This window comes from Dissoconium aciculare (assembly GCF_010015565.1).
Source record: "Dissoconium aciculare CBS 342.82 unplaced genomic scaffold K489scaffold_4, whole genome shotgun sequence".
NCBI classification, from domain to species: Eukaryota; Fungi; Ascomycota; class Dothideomycetes; order Mycosphaerellales; family Dissoconiaceae; genus Dissoconium; species Dissoconium aciculare.
In genome coordinates, this window is record NW_022984954.1 from 551,077 (window position 1) to 565,035 (window position 13,959).

At 52.1% G+C, this 13,959-nt stretch overlaps 5 protein-coding genes across 5 annotated transcripts; 3 read left to right on the forward strand and 2 right to left on the reverse strand.

Moving 5' to 3' along the window:
* The first annotated feature begins 160 nt into the window (after positions 1-160).
* K489DRAFT_378545 (uncharacterized protein) lies at positions 161-999 on the forward strand. Its single transcript, XM_033604435.1, has 2 exons — positions 161-503; positions 553-999. Exons 1-2 carry the CDS (start codon positions 349-351, stop codon positions 716-718), a joined length of 321 nt encoding a protein of 106 aa, XP_033461171.1. The 5' UTR covers positions 161-348; the 3' UTR covers positions 719-999.
* On the forward strand, positions 765-1,455 carry K489DRAFT_174692 (uncharacterized protein). Its single transcript, XM_033599398.1, has one exon. It carries the CDS (start codon positions 932-934, stop codon positions 1,409-1,411), a length of 480 nt encoding a protein of 159 aa, XP_033461172.1. The 5' UTR covers positions 765-931; the 3' UTR covers positions 1,412-1,455.
* A 956-nt stretch (positions 1,456-2,411) lies between these two features.
* K489DRAFT_174690 (uncharacterized protein) lies at positions 2,412-6,580 on the reverse strand. The gene is made up of 5 exons (XM_033599397.1): positions 5,069-6,580; positions 4,671-5,010; positions 4,586-4,604; positions 4,252-4,536; positions 2,412-4,161 (listed from the first exon to the last, which is right to left on the reverse strand). Exons 1-5 carry the CDS (start codon positions 6,366-6,368, stop codon positions 2,530-2,532), a joined length of 3,576 nt encoding a protein of 1,191 aa, XP_033461173.1. The 5' UTR covers positions 6,369-6,580; the 3' UTR covers positions 2,412-2,529.
* Positions 6,581-8,889: 2,309 nt separating this feature from the next.
* K489DRAFT_408563 (uncharacterized protein) lies at positions 8,890-11,713 on the forward strand (the record flags this gene model as incomplete). The annotated part of the gene is made up of 5 exons (XM_033607489.1): positions 8,890-10,209; positions 10,261-10,381; positions 10,441-10,868; positions 10,926-11,517; positions 11,598-11,713. The coding sequence occupies 5 exons, from the start codon at positions 8,890-8,892 to the stop codon at positions 11,711-11,713; spliced, it is 2,577 nt and encodes an 858-aa protein (XP_033461174.1).
* A 374-nt stretch (positions 11,714-12,087) lies between these two features.
* K489DRAFT_408564 (uncharacterized protein) lies at positions 12,088-12,760 on the reverse strand (the record flags this gene model as incomplete). The annotated part of the gene is made up of 3 exons (XM_033607490.1): positions 12,088-12,120; positions 12,275-12,474; positions 12,553-12,760. The coding sequence occupies 3 exons, from the start codon at positions 12,758-12,760 to the stop codon at positions 12,088-12,090; spliced, it is 441 nt and encodes a 146-aa protein (XP_033461175.1).
* Positions 12,761-13,959: the final 1,199 nt, after the last annotated feature.

The following is a 13,959-nucleotide window of genomic DNA, read 5'->3' on the forward strand; positions in this document are numbered from 1 at the left end:
GTGAGCGATTGAAGAATGTCACACTGTTCTGGGGTAAAAGGTCTGTGCGGCGACGGCAAGGCAACCTCGGAATGCTACATTCCTACCACTAATAAGCTTGGAAGCTTGCTATCGTCGTCGAAACACTTGGCGATCCCGTCCCGAACGCTACTTGCCTGCTCTCGTGCTCATATTTGATGCTTCGAAGGATGCTGCGACTGGAATCTGTTGACCAGTGAAAAGATCCAGTTCCACCTGGTTAAACAATGGTGATGAAGTTGGGCGTGATGACACGCGACGTCACGTGGACGGCGGGACGAACAAGGGAAAGTGCCCCTTCATCTCTTCCTTCCGTCCATTCTTCCTTCCATGCGACGCAACCTGTCCAGCCTGGGGCCACTACTCTTCCTGCAGTACCAGCTCATGAGGGGAATGGGAACATCTGACTGCTCCAAAAAAACATGTCTGTCCTGCCATAACAACCTGTGTACGCCGACGAGGGAAGTGTCCACATTTACTGGAGAGTAGGTTGCCAATCTCTTTTCCTATGGTGGGATACTCAACATCGAACAGCGAGGAAAGCGCCTTCAAAGGCTTGCAATCACATCTTGAGAGCATGCTTGACCTCTCCGCCGAACTGTCCGATTGCGAATCATCGAGTGAGGTTTGCGGTATCTCCCTGCCCAGGTGGACAACCAAGTATCCTCGAGGGAGGGACCTGCCCTTTCCAGACGTGTGAGACGGGGTGCGCCGAGTCGCATAATCACTGCGATCGCCGCCTCCGGCTCGCAACCTCTTCGCCAGCTTCTAGAATGTCTTTTTTATCAAGCGAGGCTGGACTTGCCCCGCCAAACCCAAGGTCCTCGAAACCACCTGCATCTATTCGATACAACGGCTGCGAGTCCGCGACGAGGCATGCGCTAATTCTTTGGTGATCGGTGGCCGACCCCGAATGGAACTTAGCTCGCCCCATTGGTGTGTATACATATGTACTGGAAATGTACTGTACTTTATAGGCCCACCTGGGCAGGTGTGTATCGTCGGTGCAGGATGCATGTTTGTCGCACATCTGACTGCTCACCTGGGCAGCAGGATACTGATCCTTGAAGAGGCGGCCTCACTTCGCCATCCCTCCATCATCTCCATCATCGATGACTACTTTGTATTGGCTCGACCGGTCATCATGTCAGTGATGTATTCGTGTGATTTTTGGATGCTTGTGCGACAAGTCGACGAGTTTGCCGTATTTCTCATCGCTCATTCTCGTTTGATGTTCACTTTCAGATCAAGTCGGAAGGTGAACGCAGGCGATTTCCTCGATCTTCTGATAACCTCCAGGGCTGTGGCGCTGCCGAATAGGGCAATTGCGCCATGCCTTGTAGCACTTGTCCCTGCAAACAACCACAGCGTCGCATGGTTTGCAGCCGAGTGATGGCGCTTATAACCCTGGAGGAAGATGGAAACTGTCATTGTCATGATAATCATAATCATTATTATACCAATGTCAAGTTATTATCTTTCGGGCCAATAACCACTCCATTCATGATCTGCACTTATCATAATGTTTCTCAACATCAACTTATAGACTATCTTTGTTGCATCGCGAATCCTGCGATAAGCCGGCGTCATTTCGGCGTTGTTATTCCAATTTTTCGGCACGCGGGACACGGTCTTCTGAGCCCATCGCCGAGATAGACCTTGTCGATGCCATGTGAGCGCACGCCCATCGCGCCACGACAGCGTGACCATGAACGCCTCCGTTGCAGCACATCTCTGTTGACAATCTCCCCGTCGGCCTGGCCGGGTCTGGCCGAACGGCGACCTCAAGATCCATGGGCCGTCGGGTCAAAGACGTCTCGCAGATAAGAGACACCCCACCCCGTACGAGCAATTCCATGGCGACGTGCCGATGCAGGTCCAGGCTGGCGCCAATGCACCACTAATACGGCCTGTCATCAATGCGAACTCAGATTACGCAGGGGATCGAGCCGATACTCGACAGATCTCCGATGCCAAATATGGACTACCTAGGTGTTTTTGACGGAGAATTAGTTCATTGGTCTCGCGGATACAGATTCTGCTTCTTTGGCGGCCAGAGCCGTATCTGTACCCACGTTGTGGCGCTCGTTATCTACCGTCGGCCCGACATAACTCTCGATCTGTTCCGCATGACAACCACCACGATGAAGGATCGAGGAATACTTTCTCGTCATACGTCTTTCGCGTTTCACCAATGCCATTCGTTTGCGACTGAGCCCTGGGGCTCGCAAGAGAGCCTCCTCCGTGCGCGGTGTCAAGCTGAGCGATACTCTTGAACACTGTGGCCATGGACAAAGTACTATTTGTTTCGCTGACTCCGAAAGGCTCATGTGCACATCGATCCGAACCGTTCATGTTTCCGTCTCGATGCCCGGCTCGCGTGTATGTCGGTGGAAGATCGATCCGATCTTAGCCTCGACACGCTCAGCCTTGCGCAGCGCCCATTGAGCGGTCCGAGGAGCCTACGAGAATGTTAGCATTTTGTCAAAAGACCTCCTTCTCCGATCGGGGCTAAGAACAGGACGGGCGTACCTTGTATTGCATCACTCCTCGATGTTGACGCTGCTTCTGTTTGGCATCCTTCTTGTAGTCCCGCATCTGATCGATAATAGTATAACTTTGAGAGCCGTCGGGTTTCTCGCCACTGTCGTTCTCGTCATCCTCGCCGCGGTCCGACTCGGAGGTATCGGAGTCATCCTCATCCGAACTCGATTGTGGTTCGCCACCGACTATGCCTGCTTCTCGTTCTGCTTTCTGATCATCAAGATGATCTTGTGCCACATTCAGAACTTCGAGAACATTGCGCAAGTTAGGATCTTTGTGTGCCCAAGAGCCGTGTGCACTCCCCATACCGCTCCAGAATTTGACGTTGAGTTTGATGCTGCCGATCTTCTCGCCGCAGTCATCCAGGCTACATGCTTTCGCACGCGCGAAATCGCCGGTCCACATTGGCAGGGTGATCTCTTCCTCCTCATCATCCCGGATGGCGTTTAGCCAAAGTATGGCGAACGCGTGAGTACCGTCTTTGCCTAGTGTCTTATGCTTGATCCGTATTGCAAGACAACTGCTGTAACGTTGGCGCACGGCAAGTTTGAGACTATTGCCTTTCCGTGTCTTCCAGATCGACGACCCTTCACCAGGACGCATCTTGCCGCTGGACAGATTGGTGTATAATTTGACATCCATGTCTCTTAGACGTTCTGGAATTCCTGTGGTCGAGATACCCGGCTGGATTTCGAGCGTGCCATAGTCCCATCCCAGAAGGCTCTCCGGCTCTTGGAGCTGGACGCTCCGCCAGATCAAAGATATTCGCACACGGCCATAACCCACGCCGCCGACCAACGGGTAGTACTCGTTGATCTGGGAACGTTTCGCAAAGACGGTTTCCAATGGAAGATGAACGATTCCCAATAGAGGATCGTCCTCTCCGACTCTTTGGTCGCGCACGGCAACGAACAACTCGGCCGTCCGCCAGTCGGCGATGAATCTCTCAGTGCCGGCATTGAAGAACGGGCGAGCATTCTTGGGCTTGGAGCGGGTCTTGTAGACCTTGTTGTGGTTGATGATGATATTACAGTACGCGGAGGGTAAGTCGTCACCGTCTTCTGTCTCCTCTCGATCCGCTGCCGTCGTGTTCACGTGAGACTTGCTGATGTTTGACAACTCAAGACCAGTGATTTGGTGAATTTGGATCCCAAGAATACCAGAAGGGAAGCCATCAGGCGGCGGCGCGGAGATCGTCATCGCGTCCTGAAAGTTCTTCAACTCCTGTGCTCTCATTTGCTGCAGTTCTTCGTCTGTCTTGGCATGTCGACCTTTCTTGATCTGCGCTTCCCGTAGTTTTCTTTTGGAAATGTGTTCCACCTTTTCTTCCAGCTGCTGCTTGGATCTGATCTCGGAATCAAAGTCTTGTGCTTCGTATTGACATTGCTGGAGCCTTGTTTTGGAAAAGTATCCAACACTCCATTTGAGCTTGCCTGGCATCTCTTCGCCTGCCTTGAGCGCTCGGAAACCATCTACACGATCACACATTTTGCCGTTACTTTCATCTGACCTCATTATGTTCTTGAGGTCGACTTCAATTCGGCCCAAGTCGTCATCTGCGGTGAAACGGTCCGAGTCCCATAATTGTACCCGTAATCGCTATTGCACGTTTTGTCAGTAATTGTGGATTGGTCAAGCATGGACAATCCAACACCAAGGCTCGATTCAAGAAACGACCAGAAGACTCACCTCATCAACATCAAGCTCTGCCGGCGTGACCAAGAGATAGCATCTTTCGTGCCACACTGGATTCATCTCCTTGCTCAAGACTCGTGTAGACCATAGCGGCTTGCCAAACTTTGCATATCCTACAGATACGTACGGGTCTGCGCCAGCTTTGCGAATCAACGGTATCGCAATATCACCACATCGGAAGTCGTGTCCGGATTTAATATCGACTACCAATACACCTCTTGCAGTCGTATCCTTCTTGAAGTCATCGCCAGCCAGCATGTCTTTGAGGTCCAGAGTAAGCTAGAGATCTGTCAGCATCAGACCGTCTTCACTTGACCTTCGATCTTACCGATTTGGGAGCCACATATCTTTGAGGGTGTGTCAGTATTGTGGACAATTGCAGTAAAGACTCAATAGGCGAGGATGGGACTTACTCAGACATGGCCGCATCTATGGAGCTCTGCACAAAGTTCTTGATGAGCGGCAGAGCCATGATGTTTGGTCCATACTTTATCAAGGGAATGCAGCTGATGTCAACTTTCGGCTGGCCTAGACATGTCAGAGTGCAAAGTGCAAAGAATGGCGGATCTGGCGTGAGCTGAAGTCGCAAGCGAGCAAGACCGACGACGCCCCGGACATCGACCCATATGGGAATCTTCAAGTTGCCGGGGAGATAAAATGCGAGTACCATGTGCACATCCTTGGAGCGGTCTTGCAGCGATGTGGGAGGTCGAGCGTGATAGGCAAAAGACACTTCGAGATTGATGAAATCGCCTAGGCTCGGTCAGCGTGCAAGACTTTACAGCTATTATTAATCGCGGAGAACACCAACCTTCCTCTGCTTCCATGCCACCTGATACCTGAGCTTCTGAGGGACCTCCATCGGCTGGCTCCTCTTCGACGGGAACTCTAGAGCTCTCAGACTTGGTCGATTCGTGGCTCTTCGTAGGCGGTGAGTCTTGGTTCTTGCTACCAACCTTCTCATCCTCGGAATTGAGATTGCCATCTGGGCCAACAGATCGCGCTGCTGCTCCACTGGGCAGCCAGCGAATGCCTAGAATGCGAAGCGCTTCGCTGCCTTGGCCAATGTCTTCCACGCCGACCATTTGAACAATGCCTGGTAATGATGCCTGCATAACATCCTCAAGCATATCAGCTACACTCGTGAATAAGTCCGGGTTGATCAGTGGCCAGACAGAGCTGACGAGCGAGTTCAGCCAGGCCACTGACTCCGTCTCCCGTGCTTTGGCATCTCTGATTGTGCTTTGACGATTCGCCTCCCAGATCTGCGAGGCCCAGATGTCTCGCACGCGATTGGCCATCCAAGCCCGCAATGTACTTATCAAGAAAAGTATTGCAACACAACTGCCGGTACCAAGGACCAACCACATGCTCAACCCGAACAAAGGAGTCGATTTTGCTAGGTCTGGGACAAATCGCTCCGCTGTCAAAGCTAGCGTGATGATGAGCGTGCATCCCAGCAGACCCACTGTGACTACTCTCTTGAGAACATCGATGATCTGAATGCGGAGTTCTTCGTAGTGTGGCGGCGGGAATAGCATGTTCATAGAGTCAAGGCCATCTTGCATCTCGCGGGTCTCGTCCCGCAGCTGCCCGAGCGACTTTTGTTTGTTACTTAGTCCGGTTGCAGTCCTCAGAGTCGATCCAAACGATGGAGGGTTTTCTTCAATCTCCTGGAGTGCATGCTGGGTAAAGTCGGAAATCTTGACCGGAAGATGTGTGACGGGGTCGGTGACTTCACGCTCTGCGCCCTCATTGCGTTTTGCGACCTGTTTTCTTTTCTTCTTAGGATCCTGCGGGCCCAAGGTACCCTCTGAGGTGTCGACTGCATCCTTTAGATCACCTCCGCTATCGTTGTTAGCCTCACCATGATCGGCAACGTCTTGATTCGCTTGTGTCTCGGCGGCCACAGTGCGGGTGGCCGACGGTTTTGTATCAGCATCTGGTGTGTCGTGGTCGGCTGTGCTTGGGTGGAAGCTTTGCTGAGCAGCGCTAGCTTCTCGGGCTTGCTGTTCAGCACGATACTTTTGGATGGTGGGAATTGGTCGTGCATTGGAGAACGGTGTGCCATATCGCCGCCGCGACTCATCGGCATCTTGACTACCCGACATTCTGAGGGGCGTGAGTCGGACTGGATAGCGATTGCGTTCCGTCGATGCTACATCAATCAATGCCAAACTCAATGCGTCAGAGGTAGCGGTTTCATTCGGGATGTATCTATGCTGGAGGCGTCTTTGCAGGCAAGGAACCTAGCTGTCTCCGAATTCATCGAGCACTGCGTACAGACCAGTCGAGTTTCAAACATCAATCAATTTCGGCTCATTATCGACGGCTACTAATGGTATTGTCATGAATATGCTTGGCACACAGCAAACCAGTAAACTTGAAAACTGCACAAATGACACTTCCGGGTTGGCCTTGTTACGTCACTCCTGCGTACGTACACATGCCCAAGTTGTCAATGCACAAGAGAATTCCCCCGTACATCTGCCGAGACGACGACGACAATGATGGGTGACGAATGCCCAGGCGCATTCACCATCTGCTGGCGCTCAAAATCGAGCAAGACTTCGTCATCAGTATGTAAAAACATGTACGATATACCAACGCATGTCGCATCGTTATTATGAGGCGTCGCGAGAGCGTAATATTGCTTGACGTGCTGAAATGATAAAGAGAAAGAAATCGCGGGCGCATCGACTTGAGAGCCGATAACAAAGAACCCTGGCCAGGTGATCGATCATTTTCACTTGGAAGCCCTCTAAAAGGGCGGTGGTATTGCTCATCCACATGGGTACTAATGTAACGAGGTACTCGGGGAAAGAGGCCTACCTGCTGCATTCTCTAGGTAGGTAGACCACACCTGATCTAATAGGTCAACGCGTACCTAAGAAATGGGTAGATACATGCTGAACTGCATCTCATGCTTCCTCTATTATTACCCATGTACAGTATCATCACTCCTCAGTTCCATACCGGTCTCGTAAATCCATAACTTACAAGAAAGAGATCGGGTTGTGTACACGACCGGATAGTTCTTTGCTGCCTCCGTCTGGTCAGGAGGCCTGGTATGTAGCAATATAGCATTTCTATAAGAGCATCAGAGTATGCAAACCATCATGCCATCGGGGATAACACGGGATGTGAAGCAATGCGCTACGTGGATCATCATCACCATAGTCGTCCACGGGTTACACTTCATCTCATCATCGTTATCATTACTAACAATGTGTCTCACGGCCCGCTTCAAGCAGAATCGGATGCTGCTGAGATGATCGGAGAACTGGTTCCGAATCTGATACTGGGTCGCTGGGGGGATGAATGTTGAGATGGGTCAAATAATACTCCCGTGTGTGCTCCTGCTCCCAGGCTGAATTAAAACAACAGTGATAGCTACCTGACAGTTCAGCAAGCCAATCATGCTGTTGTCCCGCGGTGCCTTGAGAAGGACCCAGGATGGGAGCTGCCCAGCTGTGCTGTATGTTTGAGGCGTTCAATTCATCACGGTCCGTCTGGACTGGCTTTCATTCGGCCAACCGGGCTGCAGTGTCCGGTGCAGGTGTATCGCGTGCATAATTCGGCGCGGGCGGCCTCATTCCTCTCGCCAGACCGTCCAGGCTTGCACGCGTATGCATGTCCTGCACTGATGGTGGTTGCGCGGGTCTGCGCGGTTTCGTCAACACCGACGGCGATTTTTGATACGCCTGGTGTCCCGGATGATGCAGATGGGCACTGATGGCTGGCTTGCCGCCTTCATCACCCAGATTCCAAGGGTTCCAAAGTTCCAAGGTTGCCATCAATTCACCGGCGGAAGCACCGCCCGGCCTCTAGCGTCCGGCGAGTGAACTAGGTTCGTCTTAATTCTGCGCGTGTGTCTTGTCTCCCTGCGCTACTCTCGCCATGTCCACGATCAAGCGACCACTAGGCGAAGTCACAACACAACATTGTCGACCGTGTACTAGAATCGCGACGACGACGACGACGACGACGACGACGACAACAACAACGCGCGCACAGCTAACGATTCGCATGCATTACCAGCGTAGTGGGGGCGGAGATTCGCGTCGGCCGCATGGTGGAGTATTTTTCGTACTTCGTCCCCTCCCCCACTGCCTGAAGGTGGTGTACGTACTTTGCGCTCATGTCATCCTGCCGTCGCCGCTCGCTGGCGTGTGGCAGCTCAGCGATGGCGAACAGCGTTCTTGACCAGGGTCCCTGATTCCGAATCTACACCGGGGTCCCTCTCTTCTTCTCTCCCTCTTCCCCCGTCTGGCAGATCACGCAGGTTCCGGTTCTCCCGCAGTATATTGTCGCTTCGATTGCTGACACTCTACGTTTTGCTCAACTTGATGCTGCGCCTCATCTCCACCTGTGATACGCAAACACGACAAAAGGATCCGACCTCCTTTGCTCGATTCGGTACAATCTCTTGGCCTGTTGCATGCATGAATTCCTCCTAGTCGCTCTCGGCCACTGCTGCGCTAGATACACGGCCTTGTCTGGCGTCACCGCTGACTACTAAGGATACCGGTGTGTTAGGACATCATCGTAACAGTTCCACAACCGGTCGACCGGTGTTCGGACCGGTGAGATAGTCAATCAGACCGGTGACATCGCACGATAAATATCATCATGGCGGTTTGGACTCCTGCGTCCTTGGGGTACGGCCCCGCTTATCTTCTCGACGGCCTTGTAAAGCAGGATCACGAGGATCCCGAGTGGAAAATGTTCGTTGGAGATGCTCAGCATTTGGAACCGCAGTTGCACCACGACTTTGTCGTTCAGCGGCCCGACGTTGGCAGAGATGACCATTCCATGCGACACGACGGGTCAATCGCACCCAACCACGAGCGACAGCCCTACGGATCGACCAGCTATAGTTCCCCTCAAACTATTCAGCAGAACGGGTCATTCGTTGACCACTTCGAGCCACCTTCGTACGCATCGACTAGCTATAGTTCTTCTCAGACCGAGGGTTTCAGCACCCCGTCATCGACACCAGCTCCTGATCATGCGGACGAAGCTTTCTCGCCCGGAATCGACGAAGATGCATCAGGATCTGCTTTTATTCCGAACGATGCCGCTGCTCAGCAAAGTGCCGTCCGACATGAGCGACTTCCACTCGCGTACGCCGCTGATTCACAAAACCTTTCAAGCTTGCGCGACCCGCTGTCAACGACACTACAGTCCAGTATCGCGTCCGAACAGGCGCGCTTCGTGACGCAGCCGCCAGGCTTCGCGTACAATGCTCCAGCCTTAACACCATGGTTTGGTAATGTACATGACATAGCGCAGGGGCCGCATGAGTATGTATCAACGTCTTTGAACAGAAACGCGCTAGATGAAGCAAGTCTCGAAACTCAATTCCACTCCTTTCAACCATTCCGCGGGCTTGACGATGCCCACGACCTCGGTAGTTCACCAGCTGGCCCTGATCAACACATGGCTTTTCTTTCGTCAGAGCAGCTGAGACTTCAAGCGATACCACATCATCAGTCCAATCTCCTTGCGCAACAGCTCCTGGACAGCTCGGTCAATATTGGGGCGCAATTTGGAAGCCCCGGTGGCACTGCGCTGCCGAATGGGCGCAACATCGCTTCCCCGAACGACTTCGGCGTCGAAGATACTCTCAACGATTGGCAAATTGTATCGCCATATACCCAATCTCACGCGTTCCATGACATCACCACATCCTCGGTAACTGGTGCAGAACACGCGAGTGCTCCCTCACCAGAAATCACCATACAGCCCCCAGCGAGCTCTGCTATGAACAGGCGTACCCGAGTGCGTGTACCCTCGGAACCAAATCCAAATACATCTAGGCCGAGCCAGTTTCGTGTCAATAAGGGAGGTCGGAAGAAAGGCACAAATCTGCCACAAGCTGTTAAGGTCAAGGCAAACCAGATGCGCGATTGCGCCGCGTGCTGGTGGTGTAGATTGCAACGGATATCTGTAAGTGGCTCCCATATACCCGCTATGTGTCACACACTGACGTTACCCCAGTGCGACCGACCTGAAGGAGCGCCTTGTTCCAAGTGTATAATTCGAGCACCATTGGGTACTTCGAATTTCTTCGGATGCGATCGCACTAAATTGCCCGACCTCGTTCATGACTTTCTACCTCGTAAGAAGATTCATTTCTCTCCACGATCCCATCGTCATCCAACTTACCCAATTTTGCAGATTCCGCGACCGAGATGCACCAAATAGAAACAGTGAAAGCTACAATAATGCGAGATGTAGATGGTTTTCTCGATCGAGGCATCGACGTATCCCTCTCCTGTGGCTACGGGCCACCACTGATCTGGAAACTGTACGAGTTTCGTCCACAAAATGCAGCACTTCTCGAGCAGTGGCAGTATGTGCAGGACAAGAGGACTGGTTGTACCACGCGAGTTCCAAAATGGTCGCCGCCGCTTGGAGTCAGACAATTCGATGAGCTCAATGATGCCAAATTCGAGAGTCACCTGACTCGGCTCTTGCACCCGAACGAGCTCATGCACTTCGGACGAAGTTTTTACAAGGAAGAACGTCGCCGAGATAAAGCCATGTTCCAAGCAAAACTGCTCCAACACATGTGTGATCTGCACACCAACAGTGGTGATGGCGAAGTTCGTATTCCTGACAAGAAAATACACTACCGGTGCGCTGCTGACTAGTTCCCACAGCTCAAGACACTATTGACAGAAATCTTGCGCATGCTTCTAGTCACTTACATCATGGCCCATGTGCTGACCATCGAGCGTGATACTGTACACAGCGTCATGCGCTCACTGCAACGCGCAAAGCCGCCCTCCAACGTGCGAGGCATGCAGCATATCTCGCCTCGTCTGGCCAATCAACAGTTGAAGTGTTATTTCAGCAGGATTCGCGCCAAAATGTATGAGCAGCTCTTGAAACAATTTCAAGCTATCCTCATCAAATTCCTCCCTGGCGCCAAAGAGTCGACTTGGACGCAATCCTTTTGCCTTATGCTGGGCTTCGCAATGGTACTCGAAGAACTGCAACATACGCTTTTCATACAAGCAGATGTCTCGGCCACAAGGGGCACCGCTTCACATGCTCAAGCAAATCAGCAATGCGCCGATGCGTGCCATCGAATCGACGAGCGCTTTGCGCTGCTGATCGGTATTTATCGATGCAAATATCGTGACAAGACTTGGACAGGTCTCGGGAGCTTTGGTCCTGGTACGCCCAGGCTCGAAGATCCAGCTTCCGATTACTTTGCCCGCAGGGTTCGCCACTTACTTGATCAGCGAGGTAAGCTTCCCGTTTTGAACAGGGATGTTTGGGCCCAGTTTGAGATGAATTCACTAACATTCACTATTACCCTCATTTAGTCGACCACTTGAAGAATCGCGCAAGTGTCACATATGCACCTGACTCGCAACAGTTCTACACGACAAGGTTGACCGCAAGGTTTCTCCTCGCTTTCCGCGATCTGCCCCAGATGTGAAGACTTCCATCACGACAGAGATGCTTCTAGAGTCCCTGTGCCGAGGGCCGGATCCCCCGTACATACTGCTGCTTGTGTGCGGCCTTGTAAGGAGCTTTGACGTCGGGCTCTCTTTGGGGTGATATGCACGCAGCAAACTACAAGCAGGCGGTAATGATTATGATAGAATTATGACAACCACGCCTGGTTCAAGCAACCCTTGGCGCCCTATTACAAAGGTAGTCCCACTCGGCGTGACAGGATACTGAGAACTGTCGAGGAATTTTGATACTTTATACCCGCCTTGAAAGCAAGTCAAACGACGCCATCCCAAATTTTTACCATCGCGTGAAATTGCTTTTCGTAAAGAGCATATCAGACCCATCAGCAACGAGCTACGAAGAATGCACTCGCTCGCCAGCGTACAACTGTGATAAATCGCATTTTGATCAGCTTTGCTTCCCGCCAGCAGGAGACTCAAGCTTTGCGTTATGTTATGCCCAACATTCATGTGCCCGCCAGAGAAAAACACAGTATGCCGATCAACGCCCCTATCAAGCCTATTCCTTTCACTTCATGTACCGGAGCTGCACCCGTCTGCGCGGGTGAGGCTGCGCTGGTCGTTGCAACAACCGACGCACTCGTTGCAGCTGGAGCAGACGTGCTTGTTGTCGATAATGTAGCGTTGCTAGCACGTCCAGCATCGGCAGCACAAGTAGCTGTCTGTGGGAGATCGGTGACTTTTGAGCCTTTGCAGATGAGTTTGGCAAATGCGATCACAGCTATCGAATTCAGGTGGTCAACGCAAATTCACGACGTTTGAAAACATGGTCGCTCGAAATGCAAAAAAGGAGACTTACCAGCCTGGTCGGCGGTGTTGCATCGTTTGCTCACACAACACGCCAAGTCGTCGATCAAGGGCTTGTTGCTGCAGATGCAATTGACATCGCCGTTCTGACAGCCGGCGAACCCACCGATACAACTCTGGGAACAGGCAGGCAGGCCAACGATTTGCGAGACGGTTCTGGTGGCGAACAGGGCTGCGAGGAAGACGATATTCACCCTCATCGTCGGACCTATCTCACGTATAGGCGGGCTTCAGGTTGTTCGAAAGTCATTTGCAGCAGAGCCAATGTAAAAGGTAAAAACAGAAACGAATCATCCACTGCAATCGTGATCGAAAGATTTCGCGAACGCGGTCGAAGACTTCCTCACTTGGGGCAAATGCGCATGCGAGGCAGAGAACCTCCCCCTCGATCACTTCTTACATCACCGTTAACTTAAAACGAGAACTTCAGCCAAGTCTAGAGAGTGACAAGAGTGTTGTACATATTCTCCGGGAGATTTGACGTCGAAAGCACCAAGCGCGATCTACCGTTGGACAGATCTTGTTGGACTGTGGAGCCAATGACTGTACATGGACGGTGTTTGTCGACGGCACGCAGTCAACTCCAGAAGTACTACGGTAGAATTTCATTGGTGCCGCACGACAAACTCCCGTCTCGATCGCGTGGTTGGACGAAATGGAGCCGCTCTACCCAAACCCTATCACCTAGCTCGGAATAGTCTCTCCATTGTGATTGTTCCAAGGTTGACACGCTTGTTGGCAATCTGGGGTTCAGATCATGCTCGTCGATGGATACTCTAACTTCAAATGTCCATTATTTAACACTCCAGATGGGCCACGGATACGATACAGGCCGGAGAATGTGCTGTTCGGCGAATCATTTTTTGTGACAGGCTCGCGCGACAATTGGGGTCACAAGCCACCATTTGCGATGGAGCTGTGGACCTATTTCTCGTCCCGGTGTCCCACTTTGCATACGTCTGGACGATTGGCAGACGTTGATAAAGGTTAAGGTGTTCTGCTGGAGGCTTTGTGTCTTTCTGACGCATAGGTCGGTGTGGTCGTTGTTGTTGTTGTTACTGAGGCAGCGTGGCAGAATGGCAGCATGTTTGGAGGCATGGCTGTGATGCCTAAGGCAAAACTTGAAATCTTGGCGAGCCACCGCGCGGGGCATTACTGATTGGGCGGGCGATGATTTTCTATCTGGGTAAGAGTCACGAGTCAAGATTCCACAGTTGATCAGACAGAAATCATAGTTCGAGTGCTAGTGGTATATTTGACTACGAAATCAGCTCAGGTCCGACCCTCAGAACATCGAGCAACCTATCGCAACAATGGTGGTCAACGGTGATATGCCCTCGGACGACGACAGCGCCCCTCCCTCACCAGTCTTGGAAGCACAGAAGGACGAGGAGGAAAT

Excerpts from the sequence above, each read along its gene's own strand:
- K489DRAFT_378545 (XM_033604435.1), top strand. The coding sequence starts at position 349 with ATGCGACGCAACCTGTCCAGCCTGGGGCCACTACTCTTCCTGCAGTAC. Across the intron at positions 504-552 it reads GTGTCCACATTTACTGGAGA|CGAGGAAAGCGCCTTCAAAG; the intron begins GTAGGTTGCCAA and ends AACATCGAACAG.
- K489DRAFT_174692 (XM_033599398.1), top strand. The coding sequence starts at position 932 with ATGGAACTTAGCTCGCCCCATTGGTGTGTATACATATGTACTGGAAAT.
- K489DRAFT_174690 (XM_033599397.1), bottom strand. The coding sequence starts at position 6,368 with ATGTCGGGTAGTCAAGATGCCGATGAGTCGCGGCGGCGATATGGCACA. Across the intron at positions 5,011-5,068 it reads TGGCATGGAAGCAGAGGAAG|GCGATTTCATCAATCTCGAA; the intron begins GTTGGTGTTCTC and ends GACCGAGCCTAG. Across the intron at positions 4,162-4,251 it reads CAGAGCTTGATGTTGATGAG|CGATTACGGGTACAATTATG; the intron begins GTGAGTCTTCTG and ends AACGTGCAATAG.